This window comes from Monodon monoceros, unplaced genomic scaffold, assembly GCF_005190385.1.
Source record: "Monodon monoceros isolate NGI ecotype Baffin Bay Population unplaced genomic scaffold, NGI_Narwhal_1 Super_Scaffold_21, whole genome shotgun sequence".
Classification (NCBI taxonomy): Eukaryota; Metazoa; Chordata; class Mammalia; order Artiodactyla; family Monodontidae; genus Monodon; species Monodon monoceros.
The window spans coordinates 40,441,783-40,469,748 of NW_021703778.1; the positions used below are offsets into that span (position 1 = coordinate 40,441,783).

Below are 27,966 nucleotides of genomic sequence, written 5' to 3' on the forward strand. Positions count from 1 at the left end.
GTCAAAGAATATGTGTGTAGACCCTGGCAGAAGGGCAATTTTGCAACTTGGGACATTTGAGGAAGAGAAGTGTCCTCAAATAAAGACTGGTCAGGTCCAAAGAGCTGTGTGAGAGCAATAGCTCTCTAAGGGGAAAAGGCGAGATGTTACTAGGAAGTGAAATGAGTGTAGGAAACAATGTAGGAACTTGCCTAATTCAAACTTCAATAGGTTGTTTCACTGAAGACCAGCTCCGCTGGCTCCCCCCATTTTCCCTGCTGGTAGAAAGCCTCTACTTCATAGTATTACATTCCTCCAATCCCTCTTTGTTTACTCTGGAAAGGTCAAAAAAGAAACAGGTCAAGTTGGATGAAGGGGTGTGACAAGATGGGATGGATGAACAAAGCCTCCTGACAACTAGCTAATTGGTGCTAAGAGCAGAGCACATTCTCCTTGGAAAAACCACATGCCCAGCAGTGGTTGCAGAAGATTTTTAGGGGTTTCAGAATCATGCCAGGTCACCCTGATCTAGGTAACCCATAAGCCCCATGGATACCCAGCAAAGGTAGCCTATTTCAAACATAATTTACCAGAGACTATGCCCATTTCTCAGTTCTAATTATGCCTTCTTATTATAGTCAAGAAACCCCTTGTTGCAGATTTACTTAGTGGTAGCCAAAAGCAGAAGCTGGGTCTCCTGTTTCCAAAGCCCAGGGCTCCTTTCCCCAATGACAATCAACTAGGCTGAAAGCAGGGGCGGGAGGGGTCAGATGTGCCTGTATTCAAACCCTGGTTCTAAAATTTACTAGCCATGCGGCACTAAGTTATTTAACCTCTCTGCCTAAGTATCCCAATTTGTAAAATAAGGATGATGATGACGACGATAAAAACAACTTTGCAGTTTTTTGGCCTGTGGTAGCAAAAAATGGAGTAAGTTTATAGCTGCAAAAGGCTTAACACACAGTAAATACCATAGACGTATTTGTTATTATTGCTTATTTAAGGGCACTGCATATTATAATACTCAAGCAGCACCAATCAGCATTCATTAATTACGGCATGACTCTCCAATTTGTCTTCCAAAATGTTCCAAGAAAATCTAAACTTCTTAATTTCTTGATCATCAGGTAGAGGGAAAACAAGAGTAGTTATCATTTGTTTGGGGATTCACAGCACAGAAATATGGAGACAGAAATAAAAACCTCTTTTTGGTTCTTGGATCTAAATATCCTGTACTTGCTTGCCAGGACCAGTGTACTAGGTTGAATAGGTCTCCCCAAAATTAGCGTCCTTCCAAGAACTTCATAATTTGACCTTATTCGGAAGTAGGGTTGTTGAAGATGTAATTAGTTAAGATGAGGTCATACTGGAATAGGGTGGGTCCCAAATGCAATATGACTGGTGTCCTTTTAAGAAGAGGAGAGAAGACACAGAGACAGAGGCAGACAAGTAGAAATGGCCATGTGATGACAAAGGGAAGAGACTGGAGTGATGCATCTACAAGCCAGGACACATCAGAAGCTAAGAGAAAGCCCTGGACCAGATTCTCCCCTAGAGCCTTTAGAGAGTATGTGGTGCTACCAACACTTTAATGTTGGACTTCTAGCCTCCAGAACTGTTACAGAGTAATTTTAAGCCACCTAATTTGTGGTAATTTGTATGGTAGCTGTGGGAAACTAATACACTCAATCTCTCTTCTGGACCACAACAGCAGTAGAGCACCAGTGCAAGAGGCCCTGTACCTAGCTGCAGTCTCTCATCCTGTGTGGGCCGTGTTCCCAAAACAGCTAAGGGGAGCAGAATGTGAATGAGAGGGCACCGGGAGGCTTGAAAGCCAAGTTGAGATGATTTAATTCCTTCTATGAATTTGTCCCTATCAAACCATCTTCAATAGCTCAAGTGCTTAGTTCCAACATTTTTGTTTTCTAAGCTAAGCCTTTGTGAAATACTGTTATAATTTGTTTTGCGGAAGGGTTTTTGGGGAGCTCTCACCATAACAACACCTATGAGTGGTGAGAAAAGCAGAATTGGGCAGAGGAGGAGGTTGAACCTCAGTGCAATTGCAACAGAGGTCCCCACCAATCCTACAGGGAGTTCTGGAGCTGGAATGGCACCCCCTTTGGAGTTTTCCCAACTAAGGCTAGGAGGCCAGGCCATTGTAACCCCACATAGACCAGCCATTGGATGCAGGCTCACACAGAGGAGCCATGGCTTCGGTCAAGAGAGTTTCTGCCAGCTACAAGTAATTTCTGGTGATGGACACAGCTGTGAGCCACTGGGGGAATGAGCAGCTCTTCAGGGGGATCTAGGAGGTACATCCCAGCATCTCTCACATGCACAGTGGATGTCTTCCTTTCTAATCATCACCTATTATTAGAATGTGGCCATGTGAAATTCCACACCTGGACTGGAATCACCTTACTCGGGGAAAGAATCCATTAGATGCTCTCAAATCATGTATATAGTGACCGGCCTAAGAGGTCTCAGAGTTGCATTCTTACTCATTTCCCTCTCTCACCCATGTATTTTCCATTTCCACCAATGACAGCAACTCTTAAAAATCTCCATTTTAGAATGGCATCTAGTCATATTTGGACCATGGTGATTTCTTCTCCCTTTTCTAGTTATCCATGGACAGAGGAAAATCATCTGACCCTACCCGGAAATCACCATTCATTTGCTCACTTACCCATTCAGTCATTGGTCAGTCAACACAGATACGTAACAACTATTGTATACTAAAGAAGGCATTGAGTATAGAAAAATGAATGAGGAGGTTGTCAAAGGCCTTACACGTCAAGATGAGGAGTTGATTTTGTCTAGACGTAATGAGGGTTATGGGCAGTACTTGACTTGAATAGGTTTGGGTTACTGAAAGATCCTTCTGTTGGTTGTAAAGAGGATGGATTGCTTGAGGGTCCACAATAGAAGGCAAGCAGTTGCAGGTAGGGAATATTAACACCCAGTTGAATCACCCATCTTCTGTCCTTCCTCTAAGACCCTCTTTGCCGTCCCATGAGTCAGCAGCCCTGTCAAGGAGCATGTTAACAGCCTGCTTGGGTGGGAGCTTTTACATTATCCTCCTAAGCCACAAGCAGCCCACGGGACCCAGTCACATGCCTTCGCATGTGCAAACACACCATGCATGTGACTCCAGGTCGCAAACACTCAACTCTGTGTGAAGCACACAGCTGTCCACATAGAGTCTGAAAAATGACTCTAAAAAATGAGCCCCCAAAGGACACATCATTCCATTTTGGCTTTTCCCTTCAACTACCTCCACAGCTTTGGGCCAGTCCCTAATACAGAAAGTAAATCTCTCAGCGGATGGGACTTCCACATTAAATACAAATTATGGATCAAAGCATATAACCTAGCAGTAGAGACTATATCCCCCAAACAACAAAAGCCGGAGAAGTTTGTTTTTTTTTTAATTAGCCAACTATAGGCTGGAAAACAGAAGGGAAAATATCATATTAATAATAATTATTTAAAGGTGATAGCTTATATTCTTTAATGCAGTTCCAACATAAATGTCACTGTAAGAAATATTTCATTTCAGTACTAACAGATCAGGTACTTAGTGTGCTGGGAGAAATGATCGGAACTACGTTAAAGCCGCATCAACCAGAGAAACTGCAAAAATGTTTATATTCTTATGAAGGCAGGAAGGAGTGCCCCTCGTGGGTATATTTAAGTATTTTCCATCTTTTGTGTAAATGGTAATGCTAAACAAAAAATGGAAAGATGGCCTTAGAATAATAACCTCAGGACCCAACTGGGACTCAGCTTCTCAATGTACAAAAATCATTTGCAGTATGTTCAGGATGGAAATTTCTATACTGCTTTATAGCTTGTAGTCTTCATTATATACCTCCAACAAAAATCACCAAAACACCCAACTGTGGGCTGGTTTCATTTCCCCAGGGTGCCCCTCCACCCCCCCACCCAATATAAAATTACTCACCATCCTCTTGGTCACTGTCTGCAATTCTGCTCAGTTACTCAACAATGTTTGTAATGACAGAAAAACAAAGGGAAGGGGAAAACCTATCTGGTTCAGAGAGGTGTTTCATATAGAGAATAGGATTTTTAAAGCAAAGCCAGATCTGGCACTGTTAGGGCTTTTCTCTAGTCAGTTCCTTCTCCATTCTTCCTTATAGAGACCCCATGCAAAGGCCATGTGGAAAATTTCCCAGGGCAAACGCTGAGCCCATATCTGAAAGCTGTCCCACTGGACAAGCCTCTTTCACTGTCATTTCCGACAGCCAGTATGTATGTTGCAGGGAAGGCGAAGAGTTGGTGAGGGCCTGAACCTATGAGTCATTTAGTTTTCAAACCACAGCTTCAAGGGCCTTTGATTGTCTGGTTGATTTACTGTGAATGGCATTGATACTTATGTGACTAGAAGCTGTTAGCCTGAATTGGTGCTTGGAGAAACAAAGTCAATGAAAGTCACAAATCCAATAAATCTGTGAGGGATGCGTGGAGTTGTCTTCAAGAAGCACACAGCCAGAGAGGCACAAGTCTATACCCATAAGGTCTTAGAGTCACAATATTCCAGGCTTATTTTTTTTCCAGTCCTATGGGTTTTGAATGTCAAGAGAATGAACAGATTCCTGATGGTATAACCTCCAATTACATTTGTATATGTATTTTCTTTTGGCCTTTACAAAAATTTTGTCTAGTAGGAAGGAGACGAATCTTTATTAATATCTGCGTTTGATATATGAAATGTATAGGTTCAATAGAGGTAAGCACTTTGCAGCACGGCTGGTAAGTGGAAGAGTGAGGTCTTTGGATGCCCAATCCCATGTCTCTCCAACAAGCTCACTCTTCTTATTCTGCATTGGATTAATGTGGATAAATATGGATTAATTCAGTCTAACAGTTTAGTAATTCAGTAATAAAAACAATTCTTTCAAGCCACTGTGTAGACAAAACTAACTGGCTATTTAATAGAATTAATAGGTCAAAATGGGTGGTTCAGTAACCCTGTGTTGAAAAATCTCTTTGACCGGGTGGGGAGTTAGATAATGTTCATCACCTGTCACTCCCTGGACTGCCTTTGATAGTTAACAGATTTCCGCAAGCACCAGATTATGGAGATGCCAAGCACTTCCTAGCAGTTCCAGGAAAGTATCAAAGCCAACACAATGAGCTTTAAGGCTGGTGAGGTCCAGGTGTTCTTGAGGTTGAATAGAACTCACCAAGGAGTAGTCTGTCACCTTGCCTAATGAATTTAAAAGAGTCTATTACCCTGGCACTGTCACAGTGTCCCTTATTTATGCTCCTCTAGTGAGGGAGTGGGACAAGCAGCTAGAACAGCCCACTGTAAGAGCTAATATAGCTGTAGAAAGAATACGACTTATATGAGCCATTTCCCTCGATGTTAGAACTTGAGTCCTAGCCCCACGCATCTTGGGGAGACCCCACGTGATGCACACGCTTCTGTTTGCTCTGGTGATGGCAGGGTAATAGAGAGCCGCTAATTTAGATAAGCACAGAAGACAGAGAAACACAATCCACGTACGTCTTGACAGTATCTACATGCTGACCTATGGCTTTTTTATGATGCATAGGGGACTGGTCCCAGTTGTTGCAAAAGGAAAGAAAATGTTCTCATGCATAAAACAGGGCCAGGCAGAGGTTCCATAAAAGCCGGGGTGTGCCTGTCTGAGGGAGGCTCCCCTGTCACTTGCTGGCAAGGGCAGATGATCGAGAAACCAAATCAGCAGGCACGCACAACCTGCCTCCAGGATCAACGCAGACTGTGCTGCCAGGGAAGACAGTCATTGAACCAGCTCTTCAGCAAGATCAGGGAGCTGGGCCAGACTCTACCTGGAGACTTCTTCCTCCTTCAGGCTAGAGAGCACAAGAGGTGTGTGATAGCTCTGCGTTACAGTGTACTGCTGCCAGACAGAAAGCATGGATGTTTCGCAGCCTCACGTACCTGATAGGGGCCCTGGTTGCAGCCACAGTAGCTGCTCTCCAGGGTGTAGCTTCTGGACACCCCCATCTCTCTCCACACCACCACGCGCGCTGTGGAGGCTCGGGATTTCTCCACGAGGAAGCTGCAGCTGCTTAAGGTGAATGCTGGTGCTAGTTTATCAAGGACTTTGGGAAGAGTCTACAATTAAAAAAAAATCAGATTATGATGAGTTGCCGGTGATTGGGGCTATGCGTCATGAAAAACAACTTCTCAGTATGTATTAAGCATCTCAATACATTAAACACTTAATATGTGCAACTATAAATCTTCTATCTATCCTGAGTAATGGACACCAATTTTTTTTAATACTTTTAAAGATGAGGAAACTGAGGCTTAGAAAAGTTAGAAAGAAATAGTTCAAGTCCAACTACTTGGAATGGGATCCAAATGACAATATGGCCAACTCCAAAGAGTATGATCTTTCAACCCCATCTTCCTGCATCACGGTGGACCAAGGTTGCAACATACATTCGGCCTCATACATTGCTGAGTTGAGCCTCATGGAAAGCCACAGACTTCATAGGGAACTGAAATTTACAGAGTAGCTCCATCCAGCCTCACTGTTTTCTAGCTGAACTTTCCTTATCTCAGACATACGGGCCATTGATGATTCTTAAGCAGGAGCACATATAACGTTCACTTGTTTCCTGACAGACTGGAACTGCCAAAATGAACATTTCAGTCTCATTCTCTGATCCATAAATCTGAAGCTGGGCCAATTATAAAACTTCTAAAAATTCATACTCTCTGGATTCATATGTACCATCTTTTCCTAGGGTAGAAAAGCTTTATGTGAGATCACTTAATTTCCATTTAGAAAGCATCAGTAGACCCTTGCCACTCTCCGACTGACAGAGAGGGGACTTCTAGTCACTGGACCCTTCCATCCCCCAAAGATGATGTCTCAGAGTTGAAAGTATACCAAGTCTTTGGGACAGCTGAAATACTACACTTAGCTCAGAACTTTTGTGACATGAACAAGAAGGGTTCTCTCACTTCAGTGTTGACAGAATCTCCAAAAACTAGAACATAATATAAAACTATATACATTAGATAAGAAACAGTATAGCATCGGGTCTTTGGACAAATTATAGGGACAAGATGGAGAAGCAGAACAAATTGATGAGAACATAAATTAAGGAATTATTCTTAAGGAAATGCAGTTTTGTTCATTTCTAGAACATAGAGCAAATCTTTTAATATATTGTATCTCTGGTTTTTATTGTCATGTTTAACATAACCATTAACTATATTAATATAAGGATTAATATAATTATTATATGATATAAATATATATTAATGTAATTATTAACATAACCTACTATGATCTCTAAGTTCTTACATAGTCTCCAGACCTAAAGCATCATAATTTTAAGGGAAATGAAATGCTAATGTTATCCTCAGAGTTTCTCCGATTGCCTCCTAATTGATTTTATCTATCCACTCTTGTCCCTCTCTCCCTGCGATCCCTCTCCCCATTTTTCTCCTTCAGAGTACTCATCACAATTACAGTTAAATTATTGTGTATGTAATTTGTTGTTTATTTTCTATCTCCTCTGCAGCCTAGAAGTTTGTGTCTTGTTCACAGGAAAATCTCTGCACATGAATCTATGCTGCTTGTAGAGGGTACTTCATAACTATTCACTGAAATAAATGGAATCTGCTAGTCCAGGCCTTTAGAGGACTGCTTAAACAGACATAAATAGAATATATATATATAATTATATATATATATATTTTTTTACTTGCTATATATATATATATATATATATAAAAATACGATCAAGAATACATGAATGTAATTATAATTTATCAATGTTTTACCTTGGTGCGAAAACTTAATCTGACATCATTTAAATGATCTTTGCTTTCTTACTTAGGTGAACCTTGTTTTCTTAGCTAGTACTGCCCCTCTCCAAATAACCACACGCTCAAATTAACGGCGTGCATCTTGGAGAGCTCTATGAGCTATGATCCCTTCACTGGAGCCTGGAGGCTGTGAGATTTATGAAGTGCAGTGGCAGTACCCTCTTAACACCTCCATAGTGGCAATTTATCCATTCATTAAATAATGGGCTCCAAACTATCTCATTTACAGTAAAGTCCTCATTGCATTTTCCTTTTGATTTCACACAAATAGATCTATGTCAGAGTGAGCAATGAAGATGATGATAGCTGGAGGTTGTTTGTTTGTTACGTTTTGTTTTGTAAATGAATAGGAAATTGATGAACTCTACATATGAATTGATCCACTGGAGACCTGCTTCAGTGTTTCCTGGGGTCGCCCGGTTTGGGTGGGGCAAGAAGGCTTGGGACATTCAACTCTTCCCCTGACACTTGCTCTGTAACTTAAACTTAATTTCAGTTTCCCAAATATTAAGATTATAATAGATATCTTTTCACTGAATGCTTACTATGTATTTTGTGTGCATTAATTCATTCAATCATCACAAGTCTTTGGGGTAAGCTTTATTATTATCTATGAATATTGTTAACTTTCTTTTGGAAAAAGAGAGCTAAAACTCATGGTGACTCTATATTTAAGATTGGATAGTATAGATTCTTTTAGTTTGAGATGTACCACTCATAAGAGATCATTTTATATAGGTCAGCATGACCTGCCCAGATGAAAGTTTTAATTTACTAAACTACTTTCCTAAGATAAAACAGTTAAGCTTCTTGAGGTTTATCGCCAGTGCTCTAGCTGAGCCTTAGTGTAAACAGGACATTGAGGATAAGCTGTTGGTTCAGCTTTATGGCCTTGGGGGAACTCTACTGATCAGTAGCAGTCATACTTCTAATAGACATGAATGAAGAGGGTGAAAAAAAATTCAGGACACAGGGGAAGTAATTTCGGGTGAAATAGTAGCTTGGTGGGTTTTTACCTCTTTTAATACTCACTAACCCTGTAAATGAAAGTATTTCACACACAGTAAATTCATATATCCAGAATAATAAGGGATTTAGAAGAGTCTGGTACCATCATAACTGTGATATCGTGATTTGTAGTAAGAAATATATATTGGTTCTTCACCCCCAGTTCTGACATGAGATTCCTAAAACATTTGCAAATTCCTATGTGATAAGAGTGGTAGCAGCATCTTTTGTTCTAATAAGGTGACTCTGGGTGTGCTCCTGAATGGTTCCTGGATCAGGGCAGATCATCACTGCTCTAGGAAAGAGAGAGGGGATGGAAATGGAGTTGATAAATGATCATGCCCATGTGAGGAAGCTTCCATAAGATCCAAATAGTATGGGGCTCAGGGAGCTTGCAGGTTGGTGAACACATCCATACACTGAGAAGTAATGCACCCTACTCCCAATTCCACAGGTACAGAAGCTCTGGACCCTTCCATATCTACATATCTCTTTATCTGGCTGTTCCCATCTGTATCCTTTATCACATCGTTTAATAAATTGGTAAATGTAAGTAAGTGTTCCCTTGAGTACCGTGAGCTGTTCTAGCAAATAATCGAACCCAACGGGGAGGAGATCATGGGAACCTCTGATTTGTAACCAAGTCAGACAGAAGTTGTGGGTAACCTGAGGACCTACTACTTGCAGTTGGCATCTGAAATGGGGGCATGTCTCCTGGGACTGAGCCCTTAACCTGAGGGATCTGGTGTTATCTCCAGGTAGATAGTGTCAGAACTGAGTTAAATTGTAAGATATCCAGCTGGTGTCACAGAATTGCTTGGTGGAGGGAAAAATCCAAATATTTGGTCCCCTGAAGTGTTCTGTGTAAAAGTAAAAGAGAAAGACACAGGAGGAGAACTAGGTTTTTCCAACACAATATTTTTTCCTATATAAATTTGAAACAAGGGCCAGTTTTTATTTTGTGGTTGGATAACTTGACCTCTTCTACCTCTTCCTAATATTCAGCAAGCAACAGCCTGTTTACTTTATCCTGACAGGAAGAAGTCCTTCCTTTCTTACCTCTCCTTAATCTCCTCTTGGGTTCAGTGTGGGGATAGTTGAGCTCCAACTACTGGAACCCAGAAAAAATAGAATTAGGTTCAGCGGGTCACTGTTCTACTTTTTATAGTATGCTCAAGCAGAGGAATGTGGATCATCTAATGCCTTAAATTTTTTTCATCACTTCATATTTATTTAAGATCCTTTCCAATTCAGCATCATTTTGTTCCTTCCATAAATATAATACCTAACAGGGACGGTATTTTCACTATCCTCGTTTTACAAGTGAAGAATGGGGGTTCAGAGAGAGTGTTAATGGCTCATAGTCACACAGTTAATAATTATAAAGTTAGGTATTAAGATGAGGCTTCCTGTCTCCAATTCTCACGTCCTATGCACTGTATCATATCATATAGAAAAAACAAATTCAGAGTAACCAGGCAAGAAGGCATTATTCATCAAAAATGTGGAGAGGTTACACATGCCTTCAACCTGCTTGTACTATAATCCTATAGTTAAAATAATCAAAATGCCTATTTAGGAAAATAATGGTTGAGGCATGTCTCAAAGGCAAGCATATGGACACAAAATATCTGGTGTCATCCACCATAATGACTTACCCTGTAGCTGACATCTTCCAAGAGATTGGATGTGCCCACAGCAGACTCTGCCTGCCACAAAGTCTCTTTGATGCTACAACCGTAAAGGAACACATTCCTCTTTTGGGAGTGACCATGGAAATCACAGAAGACCTACAATGGCCAAACAAAGGAGAAACTAAATCTATTGGTTTCTTACATGTTTAAAATGTCAACTTTCTTAGGTAGATACTGTTTACTTAGCAGAACCAGGCACACGAGGACCACTGGCGACTTTAGCAAGAGTTCTGTTGGTAGAATTATCAGGAAGGAAGGTAGATTGGAAGGTGCTTAGGGTTGAACGAATAAAAGGAAATATGAGTCACATGTAGCTCTTCCGACAAGTTTACTTGTGACAGGGGAGGACACAGGGCCAAAACTGGAAGAGGAAATAAGAAATAGGCTTTAATAGCTCTTCCTTACAGACAGACTCCAATTAATAAATACAGGAGAAATGAAGTAAATAGAAAATCACCATTAGAACACCTCTGTAATAATTGTTGCTGGCATGATCCACTGATGAATGCCAAAATTAGTGAGAAAGATTTGTGGAGAAAAAGGATTATTTGCATAGTGTCAGAATATCTCCAAGATGTTAACCAAGATGTTAATTGCAAAAGGAAAAATAGTAACTTTACAATGGAGAAACCCAGCAGGCATCACCCTTAACCAAGTGATCAAGGTAAACATCACCAGTAACAGACACACTGACAAAATTCATATTGAAGAAAAGTAAAAATATGACCAATATTTTTAAAATCATCATGGTCATGAAAGACAAAGAATGTCTGAGGGACTCTCATAGAGGAGAAACTAAGAAAACATGAAATCTATATACAATGGGGATCATGGATTAGATTCTGAAACAAATAAAAAAACATTGGTGGAAAAGCTAGTAAAATCCATATGAAGTCTGTAGTATCATTTATACTATTGCTCTAATATTATTTTTCAGCTTTGATAATTGTACCATAATTGTGCAAAACATTAGCATTAGGGGAAACTGGATGAAGTATATATGGGTACTCTGTGCTATTTTTGGAACTTTTCTAAAATTGTTTCATAAAAATGAAACAAGTATGCATCATAATATTTAGTTAAAATCCAGAATGCAAAGTTGGGTTGTTTCAACATCAAAAATAATTCAATGTGATTCACTCCATTTACAGACTAAAGAAAGAACTAATATGATAATCATAATAGATGCATAAAAACATTTGATAAAATTCAACAGCCATAAAGGATTAAAAAATAATACACAATCTTGGGACTTCCCTGGTGGCACAGTGGTTAAGAATACGCCTGCCAATGCAGGGGAAATGGGTTTGATCCCTGGTCTGGGAAGATCCCTCATGTCGCGAAGCAACTAAGCCCATGTGCCACAACTACTGAGCCCACGTGCCGCAACTACTGAAGTCTGCCTGCCTAGAGCCCGTGCTCCACAACAAGAGAAGCCACCGCAGTAAGAAGCCCGTGCACTGCAACAAAGAGTAGCTCCCACTTGCCACAACTAGAGAAAGCCTGTGCGCAGCAACGAAGGCCCAACGCAGCCAAAGAAAAATAAATTAGTTTTTAAAAAAAACCTCTTTAAAAAAAGAACTAAAAATAAATGAAAATATTTAAAAACTAGATACATTTCTTTTAAGAATTTCTTTTGATCCAAAGACACCAGGAAGAATGTGAAAAGGCAAACCAAAGAGGGAAATAACATATGTGCAGTACATATATCCAGCAGATGATTCATAGAGAGAATGTATACATACATCAATAAGAAAAAAAGCAACTCGATTTTTAAATGGGCAAAAAACTTGAATCGATATTTCACAAAAGAGAAGTTCCAAATGGCTATTAAGCAAATGAAAATGTACTCAACCTCATCAATGTCAAGGAAATATAATTTAAACACCACAGTGAGATGCCCCTGCATTTAACATCATGAAAAGACAATACCAAACGTGGGCTGGGATATGGAGCAAGTGAAACTCTTGAACCCAGCTTGTGGGACTATATCTATACCACTACTGTGGAAAACAATTTTGGAGTGTCTTCTAAAGCTGAATATACACATATTCTAGAACCTGCCCAATAGAAATGCATATACTGGGCACCAGAAGATATCAAGAATATACACAGCAACACTATTTTTAGTAGCCTAAATCTGTAAACAGTAGAATTGATTAATAAATTGTAGTATAATCATTCAACAGAATACTGTCCAGCATTAAGAATGAAAGAACAAGCTAGATACAAAAGAGTACATCCATATGATTTCCTTGATATGACATTCAAAAACAGGCAAAACTAATGCAGTGATAGAAATTAGGATAATGTCTATGTTTGGGGGAAGGGGGACATTACATTATGGTCTGATGTCTGGGTTGCCCGTGGTGTTCTGTCTCTCGATTTGGTTGATGGTTACATGGTGTGTTCATTTAGTGAGAATTTATCAAGCTGTAGAGGTGTGTGATCTGTGTACTTAAAATTAATATATGATACATACACATTTGTGTGTTTCAAAGAGACAGAAGTCCTGGTATTTCCTCACATTTGTTCCTTAGTCTGTAGAAATGTAGTCTTTGTGTAGTTGGTTAAGCACACAGGGTAGGTAACTGAAGGTGTTTGTCAAATTTGCTAATGATACAGAATTGACTACAACTGATAGCAGAGTAAACAAGTAAGAGCAGAAATTATAAGGGCCAAAAAGAGCAGAATTCTTGGAAATAGAAAAACTTAAATTGGAATATGCAGCTCCTACAATTAGATTCTAACAGTGGCAAAAGTAAAAGTGACATTTAGCTAAGAAGTAGGTTTTGAATGAGAGATTTGGAGGTTTTAGATGACAGTTTGCTCAGAATGACTCAGTAGCCATGGATGTCAAGATTAATCAGAAATTGCTTCTGGAGAAGTAAAGTGGTCATACATAAGGAGAACAATCAGTCCAATGTACCTCATACTGGTCAATTAATATCTCATATTGTGCTTTCTAATTCTGAGTGTGGCCTTTTAAAACAAGCTAGTGTACCTCAGTAGAGAGGAATCAGAAGGCCAAGGAAACGGGAATGTTTATAAACACAGATTGCCTAAAGATACTGGAGATGCTTATCCTAGAAAAAAAGAAGGCTCAGTGGGGTCTTGATAGCAGCCCTCCAAATTTATAAATTTTCCCGTTTGAAACATGAATAAATATATTTGCTATCGTTTCAAAGAGCAGAGGAAGGCAAAAGGAAGGAGGATATGTATCATAGACACAGATTCCAGCTCCATATTAAATTCACTTGTTGAATATTTATTTCGAATATTGAATATTCAAAATATTTATTTTGAAAGTTATCGAAATAACTTTTGATGATTATAGCTGTTTTGCAATGCTGTGTCACTTTTAAAAGTTTCCGTTCTCTGGAAATACTTCAGCAAAAGCCAAATAAATTGCTATCAACAATGTTGTTGGTTGAGAAGTTAGATGAGGTGATGGCTGAGGCTACTTTCTGGTATCTGATGAAGTCCTATAGTTCACTGATTGAACAGGAAGCCATTGACAGCAGGAATGTCCCGGGATACGCAAGGTGCATGCATGGAGCCATAAATAAACACATATGTGTAAGAAAAATTAAAAAGGGTAAATAGGTAGATGGTCCTGCCCGGTCATAATGGGAGAAGATGAAAACTCTTGAATAGCAGGTTAGAACTGATAGATGTGTTGCTTGGGCTATGTAAGCAGGGAAGAATTCAGCGATGTCAAGACTAATTTCTGGAATCAAGGTGGCTGTCAGACAAACATCTGTGAGATGAAAGTTTTAAGAACTAAAGGAATTGAAACTGTTCTCCATAAATTTACCTTTCTTTTCCTCCCCCTCTCTCTTGTCAATAATAGAAAGCTACTATTTTATTGGGTGGGTGGGGATATTTATTAATTACATTGCAAATTTCCTGTTAGCAGAAAAGTATTTTTTTCTCTTCAAAAAAAAAAAAAAAGATTTTTTTTGGTGGGGGGAATCCTTAGTTCATAGTTGCAAGTTAAAAATCTTATGAGAAAATAAATCTCTCTAGAATCTAGAGCTGTGGGTGTTCAAGCCAAAAGGTCATACAGAGTTGGGAGGAGGGAGTTGGTCCAATGAGAAGACAAATAATGAAAAAGCAGAGCAGAATCAGTGAATGAGAAAAAGAAGTTGTTTTGTAAAGGGTGAGATAATTAAATGTGCAGAGAAAAGCAGAAAACAGAAAATGTGGCCACAGAAGGAGAAAAATGCGAGATGGACAGAAGAAGTGTCTGGGGTTTTGGTGCTTTCCAGTTCTGGTTAGAACTTATTTGAATTTTTTCCTTCAAAATTTCCACTTTGGTTACTTTAGCAGTTTTCTGTTATGTGCAACAAAAATATACCTAGGCCAGTGCTTCTCTAACCTGTCTGTGCATTAGAATCTCCTGAGGAGATTTTTAAAATATCAATCCCTAGAGCCCATCTCCAGAGATTTTGATTTAATTGGTCTGCAGTGACACCACGCTGATGGGATTTTTTATCTTTGCCTCCCGTTATACAGAGGAGTATTGTTCTTTTGTTTTTTTGGGGTTTTTTTGCGGTACGCGGGCCTCTCACTGTTGTGGCCTCTCCCGTTGCAGAGCACAGGCTCCAGACGCACAGGCTCAGCAGCCATGGCTCACGGGCCCAGCCGCTCCGCGGCATGTGGGATCTCCCCGGACCGGGGCACGAACCCACGTCCCCTGTATCGGCAGGTGGACTCTCAACCACTGTACCACCAGGGAAGCCCTGATGGGATTTTTTAAAGTTTTCCAGGTGATTCTAAATGTGCAGCCAGGGTTGAAACCCACTTGTATGGGTCTAGAGTCTAGAGCAGTGGATCTGACATGTTATCAAGCATCAGAATAACCTGGAGGACTTGTTAAATCACAGACTGTGGGCCACTCCCCAGCAATTCTGTGATGCAAGCAAGTCTGGGTGGGGTCCAGGAATGTGCATTTCTAACAATCCCAGGTGATGCTGATGCCCCTGGGCCCGGGACCATGCATTGAAAGCTTCTAAAGGGACCAATCAAATCATCGAGGTTTAATCCTCTACCATCATGAATTTTCCACCAACCTGTATCTCTCATGCCTCAGTTTCTCTCTGTGAATAAAAACCCACATTCTTATGAAAAGTGTGCAAACAAATTAAGACTGTGTCTTAACAACAGATTCCTCAATAAAGCCAGAAGCTAGGCCTATGTGGTGACAGGTGCTCCTTAGCTGCCAAATTCAACTGGAAACAAAGATTTGATTGTTTTCTGACTCTTAACAGATTCTGAAAGCTGACGTAAACAACAAATTATAGACATCCCCACCTGTGGGAATGAGCCCTAGGAGTTCTAGCCGCCTCTGAAAATTCAAAGTAAAGGAGGCATTGTTCTACTTGTTGCTCAAATGACATCCATAAAAATAAGTGCCTGTTAGTTAAAAGAAACATGTGTTCCTCTAAATTGCAGGGGGCAATTACAAGACAAATTATCAAGTTATTTCAGTTGAGGAAGCTTTTTCTTTCCTATGGATGACTTTACACTTGTCTACTTCCTTTCGGTAAAATTCTGTAATAGGAAGTGTGCCCAGTCATGGCACTCTAACACCCATGGGTTAATCAATGGCCCTATCTTGCTTATTCATCAATTGAGTCAACAAATATTCGCTGGGTGCCTGTGGTGTGGCAGGAGAAATTAAAATTTTAATATAAGGCAGTACTGCCCTCAATAACAATGACAGGAACAACAGTAGTTAATTTATTGAAGACTTAACGATGCTTCAGATACTGTGCTAAACACTTAATGTAGATTATCTCATGATGAAGTAGGTGCTATAATTATCCCCCGTTTTGCAGCTGAGAAAACGTAACAGCAAAAATAAATAAATAAGTAACTTGCCTAGGCTTGCTTAAGTTTGCCCTGCTATTAAGTATGTGAGCAAGTAATTGAACCTGAGTTTGCTCTCATCCAGACTCCATGTTTTAAAACACTTTTCAGGTCTATGTTGCCTCTTCCAGGAGCTGTTTTGTTGGGATGATCCCACAAGTGAATAGGTGATCATATTGCAGTGAGAGGAGAGAGACACACAGGGTTCTCTGGGAACCCAGATAAGGACACGCTGCACAACTCATGGGGCATCATTCACACTGCACTTTAAGGAATGGCACCCCTGAAGGTGTATGATGTGGTGGTCCTGGGGTTCTCTAGGGGGTGATGCCTAAGATGAGTCCTGCTGAATGAGGGCTGTCCAAGCAAACGGAAAATGAGGAAGAAAGGACTATGGGTATGAAGAATTTCAATAATTCAGAATAAGACTACAGAGTGAAGGAGAGTGGACCTTAGGTGTAGCCAGAAGTAGACAGTGGTCACATCATTAATGCACGTGCACACCATTCCAGGATGTTTGGACATTTTCCCGAAGGTGGTGAAGCAGCCATCAAAGTATTGGAGCAAAGAGGACCAGCATGATCAGATCACCAGAACAGGAGTGCTAAGAATGGATTACAAAGACTGAGACCAGGCAAGAGAAATGACAAGGGCCTAGTTTAAGTCAGCAAATATAAGTATGGATGAGAAAGGACTTTTGGTGAGAGAGTAAGGAAGTAAAATCTATAGGAATTGGAGACTAAATGGATTCAGGGGCTCAGTGAGGAAGAGGTTAGGAATAATACCTAGATTTCCGGATTAAGTGAATAGACAATATGATGTGCTTTTCCCCAAGGCAAGGAACATGGGAAGAGATGCAGATTTGAAGGTTTCGTTCAGTTAAGTTTTGTTTTGTCTGAGCTGGAGTGGTTAGTTTTGAACTTGTTCACCCTGAGCTAAACTGATTCCCCTGTGTCTCACTTTCTTCATCAGCGAGGTGTACAGTGTGGATTGGATTACGATTTTGAAATCAGGCTCTCACGCATCTCCCTAGTGCCTTTCCCAGTGAATTACTGTCTGAGTTAAATTGCAAGGTTAATTTAATTCACGCAAACATGAGCTCCATCATTTCTTGCTCAGCAAAGAGACCGTTCAGGGCCACATGACTACGCTACTCACATGCCTTCACCGTCTTTCCCCTCCATTCTTTGGTCCTACCCTGGTTCCTCTGTAAGCTAACTGGGCACCTTGTTCAAGAGGTTGCCCACGCCCATCTCAAACACACCTCCCCTAGCCATTCGCCCGTTCCCGCAGCTCACCTATTCCCGATTGTTTACTGCTCTGCTTTGCCAGCTTTAAGCTGCTGTGTTTTCCATTCCTGACATCTGGGTCTCGTTCCTGCTTCCCGGCAGCAAGGCCTCTGCATTATTTATTCCATCGCCACAGGAAAATGAAGGCGAGGCTGGAGCTCAAAGGAGGCTAATTCTGGGGAATGTGATGGAAACCCAAAACAGCAATGCTTCCAATTAAACCAACCAAGTCTCACTAAAGCCCTGGAGATGCCAGCCTGTGCACAATATTTTGCAGACAACATTCAGCCCAAGCTCTTGAGTAGAGTAAACCTTTCTATGAGGGAAACGCTATTGGTGGCATGTTCAATTATCCAAGAACCCTGTTTGCAAGACCACATTTCCCAGTCCTTTTATTGACAGTCATGCTCTCTTCTTAGCAAGTGTTTCATCTGAGTTATCAGCAACATCAGTCATGGCTGAGGCTAACCACAGCGAGCATGTGCAGCGCTTATTCCTATAACTACCTGAAAGAAGATTTGATGCTGCTTTCCCTTTCCTAAAGTGAGAGACTTTCACTTAAATTGCGTCGCTGTGGGCCAAAGTTCCAACATGGCCTTAGAAAAGCAGCCTTTACTTACAAATCAGTTTTGTCCCCCTCCAACGTCTAATTTGGGGTGAAATTTTTCACATTTCACTAAGCAGAAGGTATTAGTAACTAACCGGTTATGAGATTTCTCACAGTGGGACCCTTTATTACATGTTATAAAATGCTGGAGGAGGTTTTCTGCCATTCCAGTGTTATGTATTATAATATAATGGCCTGCCTGTCAAAATATTTCAATTACATTGAAAGAGCACATGTACATTAATGCAAAATCATGCAGTCTAGTATGAGGCTTTGTTTTGTAGGTAGCACCCTCCTGGGAAGTAATAATTTTAATCTCTGCTGTTTATTTAAATGCTTGATACGTACCAGTCACACTGCTAAGGTTTTACATACACATTTAATCAGTATAAAATTCCTGAAAGGAGGCTATCATTCACATTTACATATGAGGCTCAACTTTTACTAAGGTTAAAGGAAGTTAAGTGATTTGCACATGGCCTCCCATTGAAAACCCATGTGTTTTACCTCAGACTCTAACTGGTCTGACTCCAAAGATTTTCCAGAACAAAATATTATAAAACATTGGATTTATCAATGATAAAGCGCAGTATAACAAGTCTGTCAATTAGCAAAATTAAGAGTGAATGACCAGGCTTAACCTGAGGTCTTGCCTAAGCTGATTTCTACTCGCTTTCTCTGGCCAGCTGTCCCTCCGTGAGGAGGGAGCTTAACACCCCAAGAGGGTACTTGTGCAGTGAGGCCTTGGCAGGCTCCCCAGCAGTTAAAACTGCTCTTTTTCTCCAGCTTTAGACATTGGAGGGAGAGAAGCAGCAGTCTGGCCACCACCTTTGGACACAGTGCCTACAAGCTATCAGCCTGGGTGAGGCCTCTGCCATCTATCTCACTCAGTTGCAGGTACTAAATAAAGCTCTCAAGGTAGAAGCATTAACCTACCCACCTTGTGTGACAATGTCAGTTAGGGTAGAGAGCTTATCGGGAACCCTGTCTTCACCAGAAGGTGGGATCTAGACAAGTCTTTTTGACCCATGGCAGATTTCCAAATTGTCTGGATAAACCTAGGGAATGGGGTATGAACACTGACCACCACCATGCCTAGCCACTCAATAAAAGGAAGCTTGCCTCCGTTTCCTGAATCCTGTCTTGGAGGACTGTTAGTTGTCTTGGACACTAGGCTGGACTGTGCTTTCGTCTTGGCAAGCCCTACTTTCTGGGACTAGAACTTTGAGCTCTATGCCCAGTGCCATTGGCCATGATCATCCCTGCCTTGCTCTCTCACTAGAGTCCTCCTTGGACACAGATATTTAGCAGATGAAGCACAGGTCTCCCCATGTCTTCACCTGAAGCCTGTTCTGACTTGCAGCCCACCCTCACAAAGAATACCTTTATAGCAAAACTAGTCCATCTGGCCCTGTCTCTTGCCTTCCTCCCATTTCCACCAGCGCTGAGCAGAGGCACCTTCAACTAGGCTGAGGGAAACACTGACCCAGGCAAACACCCTTCTATTTTCCCCTCTACCTCACCTCCTAACCTCAGTCCATTTTGCAAAAAATGAAAAAGAAGGAATTTTCTCAGACTTCTTTGAAAAATCTAACTGGCCTTCCCTGTAGCATATGGGGAACCCCAGGTTTCCAGTCCCTGTGATACATAGAAATTTCATTGGAGATACTAGTCAGAGAGAAGGGAGTATTCCCTTTGCTTTCCAACATAAGTTTATCCAAGAAACCTTAGCAATTCACTTAAATGTAGAGTATCTAACATCTGTAAAAACACCTACAGGATTGACATAACACACTACTATATATAAAATATATAACTAATAAGAACCTACTATATAACACAGGGAACTCTACTCAATACTCTGTAATGACCTATATGGGAAGAGAATCTAAAAAAGAGTGGAGGACTTCCCTGGCGGTGCAGTGGTTAAGAAGCCACCTGCCAATGCAGGGGACACATGTTCGAGCCCTGGTCCGGGAAGATCCCACATGCCGTGGAGCAACTAAGCTCGTGTGCCACAGCTACTGAGCCTACGTTCTAGAGTCCGTGCGCCACAACTACTGAGCCTGTGTTCTAGGGCCCGTGTGCCACAACTACTGAGCCCACATGCCACCACTACTGAAGCCCGTGCGCCTAGTCCGTGCTCCGCAACAAGAGAAGCCAGGGCAATGAGAAGCCCATGCACCACAATTAAGAGTAGCCCCCGCTCGCTGCAACTAGAGAAAGCCCGTGTGCAGCAACGAAGACCCAAAGCAGACAAAAATAAATATATAAATAAATTTATTTTAAAAAATAAAATTAAAAAAAAAGAGTGGCTATATGTATAACTGATTCACTTTGCTGTACAGCAGAAACAAACACAACATTGTAAATCAACTATACTCCAATAAAAATTAATTAAAAAAATAAAAATTACAAATTGTATGCATTCTCTTGTTATCATTTAAAAAAAACACCTACAAAACATGGTTTCTGGTATGTTAAAGAAGCACTGTTCAATCTTTATTCTGATAGCATGGGAACAATTTTAAATTAAAAAAATGGAATCAAACTATTATTATTATTATTTTTACCCAGGAGCTCCATGGGTTTTTTTTTTGGTTTGGGGATTTTTTCTTTTTTTTCCCTACTATATCCTCAAATACAAAAAGGGGAGAATTCTAGATTCAGTACCTTAGCCTGAGTCAATGAAAATAAGTAACAATAATACTTGTTCTTCTAACACTTCTGAGGAGTAAAGTGGAGATAAAATAAATTATGTGTATAGAGTATCTTGAGGTCCTTGGAGACAAGATTTCAGGAAGGGACATGCCATTCCTTTCTCCCCTCTCCTTTCGTGCTTTTTTTTTAAAAAAGAAGCTGATTAACTAAAAACATATGCCAGAGGGACAGAGAAGACCAGAAAAATCATTTAAGCAGCTAAAAGTTCTGTTCCATTGGGCCCCAGAGAAAGATAAAATCAAAATATGCCCTCCCTGGCCCCTGGCAGAAGGCGCCCTAGTTTTTGTGAGTGGTAAATGGAAATCAATGAGCTGCTCAGAGAGCACTGCAATCCCTTTACCAACACGCACTCACAGAGCAAGAGCCAAGGAGACGGGAATCCATACCTCTCCTAATTCTGAAGCCCAGACCCTTTGCAGTGGCACAGGGGCCAGGTAGCTACAACCCAGCAGCTCAGAAGAAACTGCTGATCTGGCTTCCTGGGAGCTTGCTAGAGCCTGAGAACTTTCGCCCACTCCCCCAAGCCATGCCCTACTGCCCCTGAGCCTTGTGCCTCCTGGCCCTTATGGGGCGCTCGCTCCGCAAAGAGGAACACTTCAACGCTTCCTGCTCATCGTCAAGCCTATCTGCTCCTCTGGGCTTCTCCGCTTACGTACATTTTCTCTGGCCAGAGCTTACTGATTTCTAATAAATCTTCTCAGCCTTTCTCTGTGTTCTGGCAAAGATAATCTTCCTTGGTTTGACTTGCAGGCTTCCATGCTGGTCAATTTAATTTGGGACAGCCCCCTTTACCTCCTAGCTGCATTTCAAAGCTCTGTGACTTTGTTTTGATTTCTTTTTAATTCTAAGTAAATATAAATGTAAATGAGTACATGAACAGAACTTGAATGAGTTTTGAGTCAATGAGTTTTGGTGTAACTGACTCTTCATTCAAAATATAGAACATTTCCACTAACCTAGAAAGTTCCCTCTTGGCCCCTTTTATTTAATCCCCTTCTAGAGGCAACCACTGTTCTGATTTACTTAAATTTTGCATAAATAGAAACAGAGTATGTGTTTCTTAGTGTCAAGCTTATTTCACTAAACACGTTCCTGAAATTGGTCCATGTTGCTGAGAATATCTGTAGTTTATTGTTATTGTCTTTAATTTTTTATCTTTTTTTTTTTTTTTTTTTTTTTGCGGTACGTGGGCCTCTCACTGTTGTGGCCTCTCCCATTGCAGAGCACAGGCTCCGGACGCGCAGGCTCAGCGGCCATGGCTCATGGGCCCAGCCGCTCCGCGGCATGTGGTATCTTCCCAGACCAGGGCACGAACCCGCGTCCCCTGCATCGGCAGGTGGACTCCCAACCACTGCGCCACCAGGGAAGCCCTGTCTTTAATTTTTTATTGCCAAATAGTATTCCAATGTATGAATATGCCAATATTTTGTAGGTTTCTGGGCTTTTGGCTCCAACATCTGGAGCAGATTTCCTGATCTTCTAACAAACAAGAGAGACAGAAAATGGAAGTTCAAGAAGATGGGAAAGAGACCATAAGATCAGTGTGATGTGAGAACTATGCCATCAGTTAATAAAAAGCTTCCTTTCTTTTGCTCTGTGAGGTGACCCTAAATTCACCAACTCTTCAATTTCACAAGGCAGAAGGTATAAAAGTCCATAATTAGGCCTGTAGACCTCTGAAGAAAGAATACACCTCTCTACTTTACTACTAGTACAAGAAAAACTTTTACTCATCTTTCAAGTCTAGCTCAAATGGCATCTCCATTTCCATAACCTTGAGGGAAAGTGGCTTAACCTCTCATTTGTGTTCTTACAACTCCCACGAGCCTTGGTTTCAGTTTTTACCATCTTTTACTACATTGGTTTCTTTGCAGACCTGACTCTTCTTTCTACCAAGGAAACTATGGACTCCTCAAAGAAAAGGTACCTTCTGGCATCTAGGACAGTGATTACACACATGGTGTAAATGAGTAGACAAGTGGATGACTGCCCAGATGGATGGGTGGATGATGGACAGATGGATGGATGGACGCATGGATGGATGGATGAATGGATGGATGGAAGGATGGATGAATGAATGGGTGGATGGATGAAACAATTTGTGAATAAAGCCATATTGCTTATAAACTGAATGAATTATCTGGTCTTTAGCAACCCCCAGAAGTATCATGGCATTGCTTTCTCTCACTGTCTTGCATTCTCATTGGTTCTAGGAGTTTATATTATTCTGCCTGCCAATAGGCAAATGTCTCAGTATCATCTAGAACAGGTGGAATCTTCTAGCCACCAGAAACTGGCTTCCTGATGCTTTAAGAAATATTTTCATAAGAGTCAGAGTTTGGGTGGAGTCACAGTTAACCTACAACTAGCCCAAGAGGTAATCCTGACTCAGTGGAAATCTTCCCAGCACAGGACAGGCCTGAGTCCTGAATGACTGACAGTGCTTCTGCTGTCAGCAGGAGGCCAGTTAAATACAGTCGCATAGGTAGCTGAAAGGTGATGTTGAGCCTGTAGGAGAGCTTTGTGACACTGTGAATTGCATCTAGGGCTCAGCTGTTTCTCACCCACCTCTCAGATGGTCCCAGCAGGAAACAAGTCTGTGGCTGTCATGTTTACAGTTAATTAATGTTTATTCATATTTTTAAACAAGGCTTTCACCTGTCATGCTTTAAAATAAATGTTCTGCTCTTCAATTAGAGATTGTCAGAACAGAGAGGAATCCTGTTTGTTATGGGTTGAATGTGTGTATGCTTAACTGTGTATCAGGTTGGAACCTTTTTTTCTGTAAGTCTTTCTCTCTCCTCCCAGAGGCTAAGGCCTTCTATTCAGAGACATACTTTTCAAGATCTTGACTGTGATATTGGTGCTCTGCTATGTAGGCCATGAACTTGCTTCTACAGGGTAGACAGCATAGATTACAGCATCTCCTTGGAAGGGGGGGGGGGGGGGGAGCTAGCATGAAAATATTGCACATTTTGACCAGTGTAGAAAAAGCATTCTTAAGGGAAAAGGATGTGCTTTGTCCTCTTTGCAATAAAGTGTTGACTCAGCAAGTCTGAAGTGTTTAAACCCTGTACACTACAAAGAAAGGTCTGGCCCTCGACTGACTCCTGGGAGAACACCTTGACATCTTTGGAATATTCTGCTAGATAAAAGTGTCTTTCTTTACCTGGGCCTCAGGCAATGTGAGAAGGTTGATGCTGACAATGTGATATATGGCTGGGTTCTTGTGCCGCAAAGTGTCAGTTTGACCTCTGAAGGGTCTGGAGACTGAGTAACTAAGATCAGCCACGTGGGACACCATGACTACAAAATAACCCCTGATAAAAAGTCCTGGACACCGAGGCTCAGGGGAGCTTCCCCGGTTAGCAACACTCTACCTGTTATTACACATCATTGCTGGAGAATTAAGCACTGTCCATACAACTCCCCTGGGAGCAGACACCTGGACTTATACCTGTCTATCCTCGACTCTGCCCTCAGTGCCTTTTACCTTTGCTGATTATAATCTGTATCCTTTCACTGTAATAAACTGTAATTATGAGCAGAAAAACTATTCTGGGTTCTGTGAGTCTTTCCAGGGAATCACCGAACCTGAAGGTAGTCTTGGGGACACGCCAACACATCCTCTCAAACAGTAAGTGTTGAAGAAAGATGGAGTTCTGGGTGGAAAACCAGATCAGAACTGAATCTCAAATCTGCCGTACGCTTCCTGGTGATGCCAAGGAAATCACTTGACCTCTTCACCTTTTTGAGAGTTAAATAAGCTTCTATATTAGATATTCATCCATTGTTTCACTAGATATTCATTGAATGTGACACTGTTTTGATGACATAGTACATGGTCAAAATTTGGCTACTGGTAGAGGTAACTGTCTGAGTTGGTTCATCCGTGAGCTTTTCCACATTAGTTTAAGTTCCTTAGGTTAGGTAAGCACTCTAAATTTGGACATATGCTCCTCTGCACTTTTGCAGACAGATATGTTCACAGTTTGTAGTCAATAAATGATCAGTAAAGCAATTATACTCCAATAAAGATGTTAAAAAAATACAAATAAAATAAACGATCAGTTTCATACAGTTACTTAGCTAGTATTACCTCCTATCTTATCTTGAGCCTAAGCCTCTGGATCCATATAGTCTGTTTTTCATCAATTGCTAAATTACTATAGGCTTGGGAAAAAAGCCTACACATGAAAGTGCCTAGCACAGTGCCAGAATCATCGTTGGAATTTAATAAGTACTAGTTGAATGTCAATCTGAACATCTAGAGGATTTTTTTCCAAATAATATTTGGAGAAAATACCATTTGGAAAAAATACCATTTCCTTTCTCGAACAATAACTGAAAAAAAAAAATAGAGACCCAGGAAATGGGATGAAGTGCAAGTTTTTGCCCAGTTTTCACCAATGAGTATTGAACTACTGCTTTGCTCCTATTGTTGGTTAAACTGTTTTCCAAAAAGATATGTTGAAGCTCTAATTCTCAGTCCTTATGAATGTGACCTTATTTGGAAAAAGATTCTTTACAGATGTAATCAAGTTAAGAGGAGACCGTATTGAATTAGGGTGGGCCTTAGTCCAGTGTCTGCTATCCTGATAAGAAAAGGGAAATTTCTACACAGACACACAGAGGGCAAAGATGGCCATGTGAACACAGAGGCAGAGAGTGGAATTGTGCCCCACCCCCCCAAGCCAAGGGATGCTAAGGATTGCTGGCAATCACCAGAAGCCAGGAAGAGGCAATGAAGGTTATTTCCCATAGCCTTCAGAGAGATCAAAGCCTGCTGACACTTTATCTCCAGACCTCTAGCCTCCAGAAATGTGAGAGAATATGTTTTTGTTGTTTTAAGCCACCCAGTTTGTGGTACTTCGTTATGGCAGCCTTAGGAAGTGAATACCCTCCCCCCCCCCCCCACACACACACTTTACAGCTTGTCACACACAGGTCTTTGGCTTGTGTCTGGTCTTCCTGCCTGGACAGAATGTATTCTGCCTCCTGGGAGGTGGAAGGAACCAAGCAAGAGTGTAGAAGCAGAAGGAAGTGAAGGCAGTAACTCACCATGGGACGCCGGCCGATGCTGCCCAGGTAGTGCAGGAGCCCTTTGGCGTGGTAAATTGTGGGCTGCAGATGGGCACTGGGAGAGAGCCACTGTCTGTTCAAATCCCCTCCTCTCAGTGAGCATCTGTGGCTGCAGGAACAAACAACCAGTAAATAAATACACGTTTAGAAGAAAATAAAGCTCGACAAGACAAACAATTAAACTAACGAATCTAACCTCCTTCTGTCTTCTTCTCAACTGACATCAATTGAAGTTGTCCAGAAAGATGCATATCTGGCCTCTAATCTCCCAATGTGCCGTGATTATTCACAGCCCCTAAAAGTACTTAGAAACCACATTTAACTTGATTTGGGGTCACCAGAGTTTGAAGGCAAAGCTTGAGAAATGTTCCCTGCTATACAACACATCCATGGAGAACAAATTCAATAAATTTCTCTAGGCTCTGGGACCTTCGGGTCTACAAATAATTAAGTTGAGCTCAATCTATCATGCTGGGCATATTACATATGATATTTCTAGGTGGCCCAGTAACTCTGGATATTATTGCACCCCAATGAAGAGACTGACACTTAGAAATGGTTCATGGCCTAGTCCTCCCAACCCCCTACCCTAATCCCTATCGCCCACCTCCTGCCGCTCTTGTCTTTCCATAGTTCAGCTTGATCAAACTGCACACAGTTCTCTGAGCAATTGTGCCTACTGGTCTCATTGCCAGGACTCTCCAAAGCTCTATCCCTCCCCACCTATTCAACATTCAGGGATCAGCCCTGCAGGGAAACTCTCCCTGATCACCAGGCCATTACATTCTGCTCCTATTTGTTGCAATAGCATCCTGGGACAACCTTCATCAGAGTTCTTATAAAAACCTTTTTAGATTTTTTTAAAATTTCTTTTTATTTCTCTTACATTTGCAGTTAGACTGTAAGCTTCCCAGAGGCAGAAACAGTTTCTTTGTTACCATCAAAACCTTAATATAGTAACTGTGTCAGAGTTGGTATTCAGTAAATAATTTGGAGTGAAAAAAATGTACTAGATTTAAATGTAGAATCACATACATTTTCTGTTTAAAGAAAAAACGCTATTTTCAATAAACCTTGGAGGTGGAAGGAAAAAGGTTCAGCCTCCTCCTTTCACCACTTTTTCATCTCATGTTTCTGAAATTATCTTTAAATATTAGTTTCCTGCTGCTTGCTAGCCCCTCTTACAGCTCACTGGAAACTGAAAATCATTAGATTAATCATTTATCCCGATTTCACCATTAACATATTTTGACTTGAGAAATGGGAGGTTTTTTGCATCTACCTCTCTGACTTTTTTGTTCTTTTCTTGCTTTCCACCCCCCACTTCCTCTTTTTAATAGCAATGACATCTAGAAATAGGGTTTCTGCCTGACGACCAAGGATGAAGGTAAAATACAAAGCAGATTTTTGGAAAGAAGCAAATAACAAGGAAAGAAGCCAGTGTCCCAGACTTTCTCCTGAACTTATTTGCTGAGTTTAAATGAATTTCTTTTCTCAAATCGAGGTATTTGCAGGCACAAAATCCCAGAGCCTCAGGATTTTCTTTAACTGCTCTGTGATTCTCCTTGCCTTGACCTGGATTCTCATCAACACTGGGGATTTCTTTTTTCTTTGTAACATCAAAAGTAATGAAATCAGTGAAGGCCCCTTAAAAGCACTTCTGTTTGTAGAAATGAAAATGCAAGCATTATATGTGTCCAACAGCCAGCAATTCCATGCAACTCTCTCTACCTCTTCTTTCCGTATGTTCCACAAAGACCAAGTTCAAGAGCAATGTCCACATGGAAAAGACTTTACCAAACAGCAGATATACTGTTCTAGATTACAGTTCTTCAAAAAATAGGAAAGAGA

General features: G+C 41.0%; 1 protein-coding gene across 1 annotated transcript in view; it reads right to left on the reverse strand.

Annotated features, from left to right (window-relative positions):
• Positions 1-27,966, reverse strand: part of AGBL1 (ATP/GTP binding protein like 1) — a gene marked incomplete at its 5' end in the record, with an annotated part of 782,586 nt that overhangs the window by 374,397 nt on the left and 380,223 nt on the right. The window contains 3 exons of the mRNA XM_029237077.1: positions 5,933-6,109; positions 10,507-10,638; positions 26,095-26,224. Of these exons, the coding sequence (XP_029092910.1) occupies positions 5,933-6,109; positions 10,507-10,638; positions 26,095-26,224 (439 nt within the window). The remainder of the gene's footprint in view (positions 1-5,932; positions 6,110-10,506; positions 10,639-26,094; positions 26,225-27,966) is intronic.